Source organism: Misgurnus anguillicaudatus, chromosome 23 (assembly GCF_027580225.2).
Source record: "Misgurnus anguillicaudatus chromosome 23, ASM2758022v2, whole genome shotgun sequence".
Taxonomy (NCBI): domain Eukaryota; kingdom Metazoa; phylum Chordata; class Actinopteri; order Cypriniformes; family Cobitidae; genus Misgurnus; species Misgurnus anguillicaudatus.
The window spans coordinates 4295002-4309909 of NC_073359.2; the positions used below are offsets into that span (position 1 = coordinate 4295002).

General features: G+C 37.2%; 1 protein-coding gene across 2 annotated transcripts in view; it reads right to left on the reverse strand.

The window, feature by feature from the left end:
* Positions 1-881: 881 nt before the first annotated feature.
* The window catches only part of LOC129453658 (uncharacterized), a 203946-nt gene continuing 189919 nt past the window's right edge, over positions 882-14908 (reverse strand). Inside the window, exons 3-5 of one of the 2 annotated variants that reach the window (XM_073861520.1) lie at positions 11731-12054; positions 9949-10158; positions 882-1985 (exon numbers count right to left, since the gene is read on the reverse strand). In XM_073861520.1, the coding sequence (XP_073717621.1) occupies positions 1960-1985; positions 9949-10158; positions 11731-12054 (560 nt within the window). In that variant the 3' untranslated portion in view covers positions 882-1959. The remainder of the gene's footprint in view (positions 1986-9948; positions 10159-11730; positions 12055-14908) is intronic. The other variant, XM_073861518.1, reaches the window with a different exon arrangement.

The window sequence follows — 14908 nt, forward strand, 5'->3', positions numbered from 1 at the left end:
GGGTCATGAAGTGAACAAAGAGAACCCTTTGACCGTGCTTTCATTTTATCATTGTGATTTGCCAACCCCCTTCTGTGAAACCACTTCTATTAAATCCATAATAGAAAGAAGATTAAACAAGTTTCAGGGAACTCAGAAATCTCTCAAATATACGCTAGAGTTACAAAAGAAGCAGAGGAGGAAAGAGAGACGGTCTGTTTTATAGTCTTTTATTTTAGATACTTTTTGTCATAATAATTTTCTGTTTCGAAAATTTTTAAATGGTTCTTTCTTTTAGTGTATGGAGGACAGGTTTAACAATGAGACAATCTAAACTTTAGGCAGGTCATCTGGGACGACTCAAAATGTGTCACAGAATTAGTAAGCATTTTTTCTGGCCAGGTTTGACTAAAGATATAGTTGAGTTTACAAGACATTGCCAGTACACTGCTCATCGATGCTCTACAAAAGCTCCACTAAAGCCTTTGCCAGTATTATAAGTGCCATTTTAATGATTGGGTATAAATATTGAGGAGTAAGGCTGGTAACAAACATATGTTGGACATTTCTGACACATTTTCCTGAAGTTTTCCTTTTAAAGAACATTAAAGCCCAATCTGTAGCTTTCTGTTTGTTTCAGTTATTTGTATGTAAAGCATTGTGGATGTTTATGAGAAGACTTATGGTTTATTTACTGCTTTAGGTCAAGTGACAATTATACAACGCAAATATATAAAAATTAAATACATGACAATGTGTACTTATAATATAACAATGTGGAGTTCGTCATGTGTCATAAATCATCATACTCATAAATGGTACAACCACAAATAATGTATTGTAACTGTTGTAATGATTATTTATTAGAGAATACAACATACAGTATAATAATGTTTATTATAAGGGAATATGCCTGCAATAATGCATTATAAACACAGACTTCATAGAAAGTGTTACCACATACTGCAGTGAAAACATAAAACAGAGAAATATATTCAAAAGATAACATTTATTTGACGATTGTGAACGTCTTAATACAAATATAATATGTGGATAAATATCTCAGAAAGGCAGGTACCAAAAAGCTTTATTAACCCTCTGGGGTCTAAGGGGTTTTTAGGGCCCTGGGGAAGTTTTGACATGCATTGTCAACGCTCATTCTAAACATGTTTTCCCAAGACTTTTCAAAACAGGATCTAGTAGTCTAGGGTTTTTTCTTCAAAATGATGTGAAAATCAGTCTGCCTACTCATTCACATAAAACAATATATTGATTTACAAATTCTAAGACAAACTCGCGTCTGGAGATACTGACACACATACGCAAGTAAATAAGGATTTACAGTAGATGTCATGTTTGGTGCACTCGGATAAAACAACAAGGAGTGGAGAGACTGGATTGTGGATTGCGTATCCATTGACTGCAGGAGGCACGAGTTATGCATATGGATGTTTCTACTCGTTCACTTCAATGGCGCGGGGTGTGGTGATCTCATCTCATTACAGATAAACAGGTAACATGAGAAAGACGGTACCTCTCCTCCTTCTCATACAGTTTACACCGAATGACAATATGTTTTCGATCTCACTTACATCATTCAAAAGCTGACATTCCAAGCATTATGTAGACATTTATCTTTTGTTTCTATGACAAGTATTCGTTAAGTTACAGTTTATTTTCTGAAAGGACTTCACTGAGGGAGAGAGAACAAAACGCATCATGTTTATTTTCTTAATTTTGCGAAAAGCACAACATTCTGTTTTTATTGGGAGTGGACAGAAAAAAATAGACACTTTAACGTTTTAAATGATGTATAAATCATATCTGTATGTCAAAAATCAGCAGAGTAATTTAAGTCTCTTTGCAGAGTGATTGAAAAATAAAGAGTTTGCGTCGACCCCAGAGTGTTAAAACATTTATAGTAGCAAACCTTCAGAAAGCCAAGCCTTGTTTTAATCAGTATCCTACAGTTTTATGTATTTAAGCATTTATTTTGTCCATCGTATCTGAAAAAAAGACACAAACTCAGTTATATTCAGAAAAGGCAGAACATTCAGAATTTGACTTTTCTGTGATTCTCAGATTTCAGTCTCACTGCAGCCGTTATCACAGCGCTACTCAGCAAATAACCATCATGACAGCTGTGTGCATATTTTCAAAATAACACAAAAGTTCTGAGTGATGTGCTATGCCATTCAGTGCCACTGGCAGCGCTAAAACACTTTCACTTTTGGTTGTGTTAGTACATTTAAAGTACAACTTGCGTTAGAAAATAATAATTCCACCTTGATTGTGTTTCCTCATCTTCTTTTTTAGGGGTTTCCCCAGTAATGATGGTACACAAAACAACGCGGCACATCGGCACCTGACTTTGAAACCTGCAGAAGCTGCGCCAGTAACTTGTTTGACTTAATAGGCAATAACTAACCAAGATGTGTTCTTGTACTTGAACATTTCTGTAATTTTGTAGCATCTCACTTCAATATTAATGATCAGCTATGAGTGCTGCACAGTGAGACTGAAAGTAGCTCAGCGATGATGTCATAGCTGAGAATAAACCAATCAGCATCAAGGACTGAAACTATCTATTTTATCATTTACACTGTAACAAGTGAAAAGTTAGATCAACTTAAAGGAATAGTCCATTTTCTTAAAAGAAAAATGCAGATAATCCACTCACCACCATGTCATCCAAAACGTTGATGTCCCTCCCCGTTCAGTCGAGAAGAAATTATGTTTTTCGAGTAAAACATTGCAGGATTTTTCTCATTTTAATGGAGTTTAATAGAGCCCAACATTTAATACTTATCTCAACACTTAACAACAGTTTTTTTCAACGGAGTTTCAAAGGACTATAAATGATCCCAAACGAGGCATAAGGGCCTTATCTAGCGAAATGATTGTCATTTTTGACAAGAAAAATAAAAAATATGCTCTTAAACCACAGCTTTTCGTCTAGATCCGGTTGTGATGTGTCAGCGCGACCCCACGCAATACGCCATGACGCCAAGAAGTCACAGAGGATGAATGCGAAACTCTGCCCCAGTGTTTACAAGTGTGTTGAAAGAGGACCATTCCTACGTTGTTGTATGTCAACTGATACTAATTAATGTCTTTGTATCAGTTTATTGTTTACAATGGTCCGCAAATGTGCGTTTTATATATGTAACACATGACCTCCCTACGTCACTACGCATTTACGTTAGGTCACGCTGGACCGGACCCAGACGAAAAGTTGTGGTCCAAAAGAGCATATTTGTTATTTTTATTGTCAAAAATGACAATCGTTTCACTAGATACGACCCTTATGCCTCGTTTGGGATCATTTATAGTCCCTTGAAACTCCGCTGAAAAAAACCGTCAAGTGTTGAGCCAAGCATCAAACGTTGGGCTCTACCAAACTCCACCAAAATGAGAAAAATCCTGCAATGCCTCCCCCAAAAAAAAAAAAAAACATAATTTCTCCCCGACTGAACAAATAAAGACACCAACACCCTGGACGACATGGTGGTTAGCAAACCATCTGGACTTTTCTTTTAAGAAAATGGAATATTCCATTAAAGCTGCAGTCTGCAAGATTTTTTTGATCATATTCACTGAAACCAACACTATGCTCCAAAAGAACAACATAAATTAGACAGTTTAAGAAAAAAAGGCTTCTACCTCCACCTAGAGCCTGTTATTTGGTTGGCAAAAATCCAGCGCTCTCAGTTCATCTGGTCCAATCAGCACAGGGCTGTGTAAAATCTGCCTGTCAATCACAGTTCCTGCACACGCCACAGATTCCCCCCCTTGCTTGTGTTACGTTGGGCTTGTTTGGCTTCATGAAGCACCACAAGAACCGACAGTCAAATGACGCGAAAGTACCGCGAAAACGATGAGAGAAATCATACAAAGTCTAATTTCGTCTCGCTGTACGTCATCTGGCTGTCGGTTCTTGCGGCGCTGCATGAAGCCGAACAAGCCCAATATCACACGCATCCACCTTGGATTGAACGCAGCGTGATGGCGGAGAGAACATTCAATAACAAACTTCCGTTTCCTGGGCTAACAACCAGAGCTAGCAGAACAACCAATTAAAAGAAAACAACCACGCAAACTAATATAGAAAGCGACCGTGCCTGTAATAAAACTAGGATCAATATCGGACCAGCATTTGAAAGGTGGAGGGATCTATGAGCTTTTAAAGGGTTCTAGCTGGATGCAGAGCTTGACACATTTCTTCTTGACAGGTAATTGTGCTTTATCAACCATTTATTGTATTTCTAAGTGTTATGTACAGTCTTGTTCAAAATAACAGCAGCACAATGTGACCAACCAGAACAATCAAGGTTTCCAGTATACTTTCCACTGCTACGTGGCAAACAAGCCACCAGCAGGCTCAGCAGACCCCCAGAAAACAAACAAGACCCAGCACCCACGACACGCACGCTCCCAAGGCTGCGCAATTGGGCAATTAGTTGAAAGGGGTGTGTTCAAAAAAACAGCAGTGTCTAACTTTGACTGCACAAACTCAAAACTATTTTGTACAAACTTTTTTTTTTCTGGGATTTAGCAATCCTGTGAATCACGAAACTAATATTTAGTTGTATGACCACAGTTTTTTAAAACTGCTTGACATCTGTGTGGCATGGAGTCAACCAACTTGTGGCACCTCTCAGCTGTTATTCCACTCCATGATTCTTTAACAACATTCCACAAGTCATTCACATTTCTTGGTTTTGCTTCAGAAACAGCATTTTTGATATCACGCCACAAGTCCTCGATTGGATTAAGGTCTGGAGATTGGGCTGGCCACTCCATAACATTAATTTTGTTAGTTTGGAACCAAGACTTTGCCCGTTTACTAGTGTGTTTTGGGTCATTGTCTTGTTGAAACAACCATTTCAAGGGCATGTCCTCTTCAGCATAGGGCAACATGACCTCTTCAAGTATTTTAACATATGCAAACTGATCCATGATCCCTGGTATGCGATAAATAGGCCCAACACCATAGTAGGAGAAACATGCCCATATCATGATGCTTGCACCTCCATGCTTCACTGTCTTCACTGTGTACTGTGGCTTGAATTCAGAGTTTGGGGGTCGTCTCACAAACTGCCTGTGGCCCTTGGACCCAAAAAGAACAATTTTACTCTCATCAGTCCACAAAATGTTCCTCCATTTCTCTTTAGGCCAGTTGATGTGTTCTTTGGCAAATTGTAACCTCTTCTGCACATGCCTTTTTTTAACAGAGGGACTTTGCGGGGGATTCTTGAAAATAGATTAGCTTCACACAGATGTCTTCTAACTGTCACAGTACTTACAGGTAACTCCAGACTGTCTTTGATCATCCTGGAAGTGATCATTGGCTGAGCCTTTGCCATTCTGGTTATTCTTCTATCCATTTTGATGGTTGTCTTCCGTTTTCTTCCACGTCTCTCTGGTTTTGCTCTCCATTTTAAGGCATTGGAGATCATTTTAGCTGAACAGCCTATCATTTTTTTCACCTATTTATAGGTTTTCCCCTCTCCAATCAACTTTTTAATCAAAGTACGCTGTTCTTCTGAACAATGTCTTGAACGACCCATTTTCCTCAGCTTTCAAATGCATGTTCAACAAGTGTTGGCTTCATCCTTAAATAGGGGCCACCTGATTCACACCTGTTTCTTCACAAAATTGATGACCTCAGTGATTGAATGCCACTCTGCTATTTTTTTGAACACACCCCTTTCAACTAATTCGACTAATTGCCCAATTGCACAGCCTTAAGAGCGTGCATATCATGAATGCTGGGTCTCATTGGTTTTCTGAGAATCTACTGAACCTACTGGTAACTTGTTTGCCACGTAGCAATAAAAAATATACTAAAAACCTTGATTATTCTGGTTAGTCACATTGTACTGCTATTATTTTGAACAAGACTGTAAGTAATCTAAGTATGCTCAGGGTTTCCCGCAGCACTTTATAGTTAAGGCGGCCCGCCTAAGCTTGGAAACCCTACTGCCTTAACAAGGTCGTCCAAAAATAAATAAATAAAACAAATAAATAAAATTTACAATTAAAAAAAATCTGCTGCCGTCAAGTGCATCTCGGAGAATAGCGCGGACGCGCTTGACACAGTGAGCGGGCACGTGTGTCACACGGCCGAAACGAGGGAAAAACGCTTCAGTCACTGGAGGATAACTAGCCAGTACGTGTGTCCGTGAGAACTGTAAGTAGACTTATGTTTTGGGTTTATTTAAGCTTGTTATTGTATTATTCTATAGTTCTTGCACATTTAAAGTAAGTTATCTGGTGATTTTGTTGTTTGAGTTCTTCACCTGCTAGCTAGATTTCACTTGCCTGTTGATTCTATATAATTGTAGAGCGCTCTTGCTCACATTCGACATGTGACAGTAGTTACACTCCATTAAGATAGTGGGAAATAATCAGTTTTTACAATCTTCGCGCTATTTATCATCGTTCACCGGACGTTCTACAACATTGTTTATTCAGGGGAAAAGAAAACCTTTTTGGGGGAAGACGTTCATCTACAATATGGATACCCAGATAGCATGCAACCATCGAAACAATGTTAAAAATCGTTGATTTGTCAATGTTAATACCATTGAATCAATACCACGTTTGCACCCTCCACAAATCTTGAAAAAATATTGAAATCAAATCGATCGTGATCAGTGTTTGCTTTAGTTGGGCCCTTGACTCTTGTGTTTTAATGGTAAGTTTATTTGGGCTGTTAAAGCAGTGTTTTAAAATACATCTGCTATTGCAAAGAAAACAAAGATCTAATGTTATCAAGTAGTTTATTCTTGTAGATATACCTAAGCGATATTAATGAAATACTGTTAAAGTTATGCAAAAAATTGATTTTATAGTAGTAGTTGGAAACAGTGTCAGGTCTGTTATTTTGAGGATTATATAAACACATTTAAAGTCAAACTACTGAATCTATCTCTGACATCATGAATCGATCTATGAATCTCATCAATGGTGACCATCAACAAAAGAAAGCTTCATGCTGCAATGCATGCTGGGTATCATCGTAGTACTAAACTAATTTATAACTCCCAGCATGCATTGCAGTTGATTGTTTTATATAAATTTGTTTGATGATTGTCACCATTGTTGAGATTTGTTGGACGAGTAATGATGTCTGAATGTGTCAACAATTTTTCTTTTTGTCTTGTTACAGTGTATTTACAAACCAAAACAATTATAAATGTCAAAAATGGATCAACATAATCATGTAAAGCAGCTTAATTTTATATCATTTTGACATCTTCACAAAAAGCAATCAGGTTCAACTTAACTTTGAAACACATCTTTCTTTTACAATGCACATGTGTTTCTACATATACACATACAAACACTAAAAAAAAGAAAGATTTAACTTAGTGAATAATAAGAGTCAAGGACCAAACTAAAGCAAACACTGATCATGATAATGGTGGTTTGTTGAAATCTAAATATTGAAATCTAAATATTTTTTCAACATTGTTTGGATGGTTTGCGTGCTATCTGGGTAGCCATCGAGGTAAGATAATTATTCTAAATGATCTTTAAATACTATAATAATTTGTAAACTGTTCGCTCGAAGCATCTGCAATTATTATGATAGGTGTAATGTTTTCTTATTAAGGCTAGTTGCGTTCATAGGTCTTATATGTTTGATGATTGCACATGTTTTCTGTCACATTGTACACAGCCAAATGGACCGAAAAACACAACCTAAAATTGCTGCATTCTTCATACGACGTACGATGAGTTATTGCATTGTTCCTAGGGATGTTTTGCAGACTGTGCAGGATGCACCGTCAAAGGGCATTACGTGGCCCCTCTAAAGGCCTTTCATAGAGGTCCCCTGCACTAACTACAGGCGTGATGCCTTGGACTCACACTTGAGCTCAACCAATCACATTTCATGTGTTGGAATTGCAGCCCAATCAAGCCGAAGTAAGTGTTTGAGTTGTTTAGGAATAACAAGCTAGGGTGATTTAATTATTAAATTTAAACTAACAGTGACAGCTTATTGAATGTTTGTTTATAAGGTATGCCCATCAGTGTGGCATTTCAGCCCATTTTAAATGTGGAGCATGAGGCCATAATTGGCGGCTTTAAATGTCTTTACTGGCTGGTAAAGCATGAAATCGCGCACCATACAAATTACCGGGCATTGCTGGATCTTGCAGACCTCCTTAGGCTGTGAATATTTTGCCAAATTGAAGGTAAGAATTTTTATTTCATTAGTGTACTTTTGCTGTCATGGATTACAAATAATTACAATTTTTTTTTTTTTTAGATTGATCAAAAGACAAACTACAGGTCCCACAGGATTGTGGACAAAATGTTACAGATTCTGGGTGAAGTGGTTGAGGAGCCCATTTTAGAAGCCATCAGAACATCAAAGGTTATTGGCTTGGAAATTGATGAGTCCACAGACAACTCTGTGACAAAACAATTAGAAATCCATGTCAGGTACATAACAGTCACCTTCTTATTCATTTTTAAAAAGGGTCATGATGGCGTCCTGTGTGTGTGTAACAAAACCAGGATTAGACAAATTGTTTTTCGTAAATATTTCAGATATACAGACAAGGAAGGACAGCTGTTCTGTCAATTTTTGGATCTTGTATCCATTCCAGATTGCACGGCCACAACTATTGCAGATGCTGTGAAGCAGGTGGTCATGACAAAAAAAATACTTGAGGAACGCATCTTTGGCCTTGGCACAGATGGAGCAGCAGTGATGACTGGTAAAGTGAATGAATGAAGGAAAAGGACAGTTAAAGGCGGAGTCCATGATGTTTAAAAGCCAATGTTGATATTTGAAATCACCTAAACAAACACGCCCAATAGAATCTGGACCTTCTGTTGATAGACCCGCCCCACACATACGCAACCCGGCATTTGATTTGATTTGATTGGGTATAAGTGTGTTTTGGTAGTCGGCCCGTCTCCTTTTCCAAAGCGTTTTTCCCAGGAGGTTAAGGACACTAGGTGGCTATCACAAGAGAAGTCCATTTCAAATCTTCAGAGAAATCTGCCTGCACGGCTTGCTACACTTGCTGGGAGGCGAATATAAAGAAGGACCCAGTGGCATGAGGGTTGTACACATAACTGTGCAACTTACAGATTCATGGCAGCTGTTCACATACAGGCAGACATCCTGACCTACCTGACACAGCTTTCCAAATTGTTCCAGAAGGAAGATATTAATTTCATGGCAATCAAAAACCATGTAAAGTGTGATGTCACAATGATTTTTATTTATATAAATAAATGACAGTTTTCCTCTGTAAATATAAAATCATGTTTAATTTGCATGTTTATTTAGTTTCCTGTTACCATTGAGATATTAAGGAAAATTAAAGCAGCAGGTGAACAGCAACCTGAGGGCTCCTTTCTAGGTCAGGTTAAAGAGAATGTGACCCATCTTAATATCGACGCCGAAGAAGAGAGGGGAAGACGTGTGGCGCCTCTTTCAAATCTCACCTTATGGGCACATTTTCAGACACAAGCAAGCTCAAGAATGAATAAACATTCTCTTAAATATTATTAATTTTCTCTCACATCTAATGTTAATAGGTCATGGAGCCATACATTGACAGCCTCACTCAGAACCTGAAACCCACCCAACTTTACCACCTTAACTAACAAATTTTCTGCAGGAAACCCTGTAAGCTTGAACACGCACTGATGAGGACGAGCTCGATATGAGGTTGCTCGGTGGTAGTGTGGGAGGGGCATAAAAATTGAAAACATTCAAAATCATCTCAATCCTCCAGAGTTGCCGACTGTAGCTTTAAAGAGTTACTTCAGTTGGTAACTAAAACTAGTTTTGTTCAACTTAAAATTTCACTTGAATTTCACAATAAGAAACAAAAATTTTTAGGTATTACCAACTGAAGTTATTTTTTAAGTTGATCCAACAGTTCACCTTTTACAGTGTAAGAGTAAAGTCAGATGTATGATGAGATGTTGTGTTACCTCTTACAGTACAGGAATACTCTTGTAGCTCCTCACTGTTGATTGAGTCCAGGTACAGCTTGTTTAATAATGTCAATCCATCTGTTACCTGTTGTCCATTCTTATACCAGATGTAAGTATGTTTGTTATCCAGAGTGCATTTAGTTGAACAGCTTAATATCACTTTTTCTCCATCTATTACAGGGTCTGGGCTGCTTCTCACTCGTGTATCTGAAATTTCATATAACAGAGTTCACATAAACTAATTTTCCAAGTTGGGCCTCATATTTTTGATTTAGCTCGATTGATAAAGCATTAACTAAACCTCTAATCACAGTCATGCTGATATCAGACTCCTACTCGAGCTATAATCAGTGTTGGGAGTAACGCATTACAAAATATAATATATTACAGTAGGCTAATATATTAGTTTTTGCTGTAACGCAGTAATATAACGCATTACTAATAAAATTTTGGTAATATTTTACTCGTTACAGTCTTAGTAACGAGCGCGTTACAACAATGCATTTCAAAATTAGACCGTGTTATTTTTTGTTTTTTTATTTTTGACCAATGCGCGCGACCAGCATCCACACATGAAAAAGCTGCGTGTAAATAGGTATATGGCTGCGCCCAGGCCGCATACTTCTATACTATATAGTGGGCGAAAAGCACTACTTCTCGTACTCTTTGCCCACTATATAGTATGGAAGTAGGCGGTTTGGGACGTAGCGTATGTCTGTTTCCAGGTGCTGTATGCAGCATGTTCATTTTTACTTTAATTTTGTATTTGAAATGTGATTTGGACGCGGTGCGCGTCAAATATAGACATGTTTCTTAAAGAGCCGAATCTGGGAAGTCCGCGGCTTTATAAGTAAAGTGGTCGCAATCAGGTCCGGTAGCCCGCTAACGCATAATTTTGCGAATAAGAGCATTAAGTAAAAGCAACAGAAAGTTTCTATCGGTCTCCTGTGCTGCTTGAACCTCAGAAGTAAAGAGACTTTTACAAATGTTGCCAGTAAAATCCATATCACACCAGCAATGACAAGGTAAGCTTTGCTATGATAACAGTCCATATACATAATAATAGATTGCTAGGATATTCCTATGCTATCTACAGTTTTATTACAAACAGCAACCTAAACTACAACATAACATTAGTGAAGACTTAAACATGGTTATCTAAATAGTGCATTTAAACATCACTGTTTAAAGTTTTTACCAGCCTTTGTATGGGAGCCTATATTCATTGTTTGGCAAAAAGCAGTGTTCCTCTGTTTGTCTGTATTTTATATGTTTGTCTACATGTAATCCTTATATTGTACTGAAATGAGCTGTATTCCATGTTATTAGGCTATAGGTTGCATTATAGTGGGCTCTAGCTCTATTGTGTTTGGTATGTGTACCATAATTTACCAGACTTTTACTAGATCATTTGTCTATGTTTATGATTCTGACAGTGACTGTTATTGTATTTTGCCATAAGTCTTCACTGTGCCTATTCAAAGCTCGAGGGCCAACACATAACTTCTAGATTTATAAGCATCAATAAACTACATTTTAACATTTTATAATGCATAGTCATACTTCTGTTCTTTTGATGAAAGTAACTCAAAAGTAACGCAAAAGTAGTGTAACTCATTACAGTTCAGAGACAGTAATATTGTAATGTAACTAATTACTTTCAAATGACAGTAATTTGTAATATATAATGTATTACACTTTGGAAGTAACTTTCCCAACACTGGCTATAATGCTTCAGTATAATGAGTGCTGCACAGAGAGTTTATTATGAGCAGTTACCTGTAACAGTAAGATAGACTCCAGGATAACCAGAAACTACATCTGATGTGTTAGTGATGAACCTGAACTGATAATCTCCAGTGTCACTCGTGTTGACGTCTTTGATTCTCAGTGTGTTTCCCACAAACTCCACACGACCAGAAAACTGAGAAACCTCACGCAGATCTCTGAATGCCCCATAATAACGGTAATCCCAGTATGTTTTCTCTACTGTATATCCAGTGGGATGTGAGTATGAAGAGTGAATATCTACTGTTGATCCCACTAAAGCACAAACTCTTCTAGAGGTGTAAGTCACACCCCAACAGCTACTGTTAGAAAGACCTGAAAGAGTCACAAAATACTGCTGTAACATTCACAATCAATTACAAACACACTCATACTGTATACGAATCAACAAGAAAACTGCTAATTTAATAAATAATTAATTTAAATATTGTGTAAATGTCAGACTCACACACAGATGAAGAGGGAACTGAAACAGACTCAATGCAGGAATAACTGTCAGTGTTTTCACTGGATGACACAAATATGTTTTGGTTATATGTTAAATGTTGTCCATTCTCAGTTTTACTCGCTGTCCTGTAGATTCAGGATTCATCTTCACCTGTAAAACTAAATAATCAAAACCTTACATTAGATGAGAAATGAAAAGAGTTTAACTGGACTGATGAGAATGTAAATGTACCTGTGACTGTTAGACTGACTGTGACTGAGCTGAGATGTTTAACTCCATCCTTCATAATGATCATGAGCTGATATTCTCCACTGTCTCTCTCTCTCAGATCTACTATCATGAACCCTGAGTAATCTTCAGTGATCTCTTGTTTCACTCGTCCTGAGTAATCTGAATCTAAAGTCAAATCTTCAGGTTCATCTTTGTTTCTCCAGTTTGTTCTCTGTTTCTGACTGAACCAGAACCCAGTTTTGATGTTGATGTTTGAGTAAAAGCACCTCACATTCATCAGACTCCCCCTCGCAACACAAATATTTAATTTATCACAGGTTACATTAAAATTATCCAATGTTAGGAACCCTTGAAGAAGAAACAGTAACATTAATAATATTTGTAGCTTATCTGTATTTAACTTCATTAAAATTACAGAGTGAGATGAGAGATTCAGACAGTCCTGTAAGGATATTAACTCAGATTCATCAATTTTGTTCTCAAATACAAATCTCTCAGTTCAGTTTTAAATACACAAACTCACTTTAAACATTTTAGAGACTGATCCAAACAGTATCCAGTCTTTGGAGTACAGCAATGTAAATTAAATTAGACTAAACTAGTTTAAAATCTGACACATAATAAATTAAAGCATTTCAGCATAACACAAAACTGTGTTTCATACCTTGAATGTGTAACAGCAGGATCAGTGATGAGAGTCTGAAGTTCATGATTTCTCTTTGTAGAAACTCACATATACCAGCTACAAAACATTAAAGAAGAACTTTTCTAATTGCTGATAAAAACACAATGTTAGTTTGACTGTGACTTTCTCAATCGGATGCAAAGATACGTTGTGCACATGCGCAGAACATTTGCGCTCCAAGTTCACGTATTATATTTATGAATCTCGTCACAGAAACACGCAACAACAGCATTAATGGGGTCACGCGCTGTACTAAATTCTGCAGCCTTTGTTTATACTTTTAAAACATTAGGCTACTTAAAGCAATAAAATAGCGTTGTGCCTTTTGAAAAGTGTGTTTTCATTACCTATATCGGAAAACTTCTTAAGAACAACTCCAACTCAGTTTTGACTTGTATACAAAGTAAAGCGTGAACTCCAACGAGAGATGCTGTCGCAAGCGTAGCGTTGCCAAGTCCTCTGCTTTTTTCGAGTTTAGATTTGGGACACTGTTTAAACTGTTTCCACTAGTTGTTGTTTTTCTGCGGGTACAAGATTAAATGATTTCGTTGATAAGTTATTGGTATATGGTCCTTGAATAGTCATTGTGATGCTTTTGGGCTAGTTTTGAACGTCCAGTCGGATGGTTTTGAAACGTGAGTCTGGCAACCCTGGCTTTGCTTGCGCAGACTTTCGGTTCAGATTCTATATAATGTACATGTAAACGAACATTTCAATCAGATTGCAATGTTTAGGGTGCATGTAAACTGTATCGTCGTGAGTGAGTGAGCATCTTTATTGACATAATATATATTATACAAAGAATGAATAAATAAATACATAAAATGACTACTGTCTACTCCTCAGCCAGTGCTTTAGGGTTGACTTAAAATGATTAGTATTGTCTGTTAACTTTAAGGCTGCTGGTAACACATTCCATATGACTGCTGCTGAATACATAAAAGATCACTTGCCCTTACAACTTTTAAATCTGCATAAAACAAAATCAGTGGTACTACCCCTTGTTGAATAGCTGTGTACAGCATTAAACTTAGAAAAATAGTTACAAAGATATGTAGGTATTTGATTTTTAACTATTCTATGTACCATACACATTAATATATATGTTACTCTTTCTTCTAGTTTAAGCCACTTAAGGCTACTAAAATGAGCTGGGTTGAGGTGTGTGTGCGGGTGTAGTTTTAAAATAAGCCTCACTTATTTGTTTTGTGATGTCTGCAACTTCTGTTTGAAAATTTTAGGAATGGTTGTATACCATGAAGTGCAGGCATAATCAAAACACACATTTATAACGATTTCAATCATATTAAATTTAGTCGGATTGACAAATTTTGTGCATGTAAACAGCATTGTGAAAAAAAATATCTAGAACTAGCTTGCAACCTCCCCAGAAAAGTGTATATATATCTAGTTATCAGTAAATGGTCAGTGAGATAAACTTTTAGGAAAATTTTAATTGTAAACTTCAGCTTAATTGTAAAACTAAACATTATAAAAGCTGTTTTAATTTTACCTTAGTAACTCTTAACAAAAGTCTAGATGGTGGATGATCACGAGATGGTGCCTGCAGGGTCAGGGGAAAATCTGCCCCGACAAAACGTTGCACAACGTTTATTTAACAGAAACAGTGATGCGTTGAACACTCTGTTGTGATGACGCAAGAGCAACTACGGTAGCTGAGAGGCCATTCTTTGTCTTCTTTTTTAAATGTTTCTGAAGCCTGATGAAATCATTATAAATGTGTGTTTAATACTGTAAAATACCCTCGATGTTACAGTCACTGACCTTACCGTCCAGAATGAAAG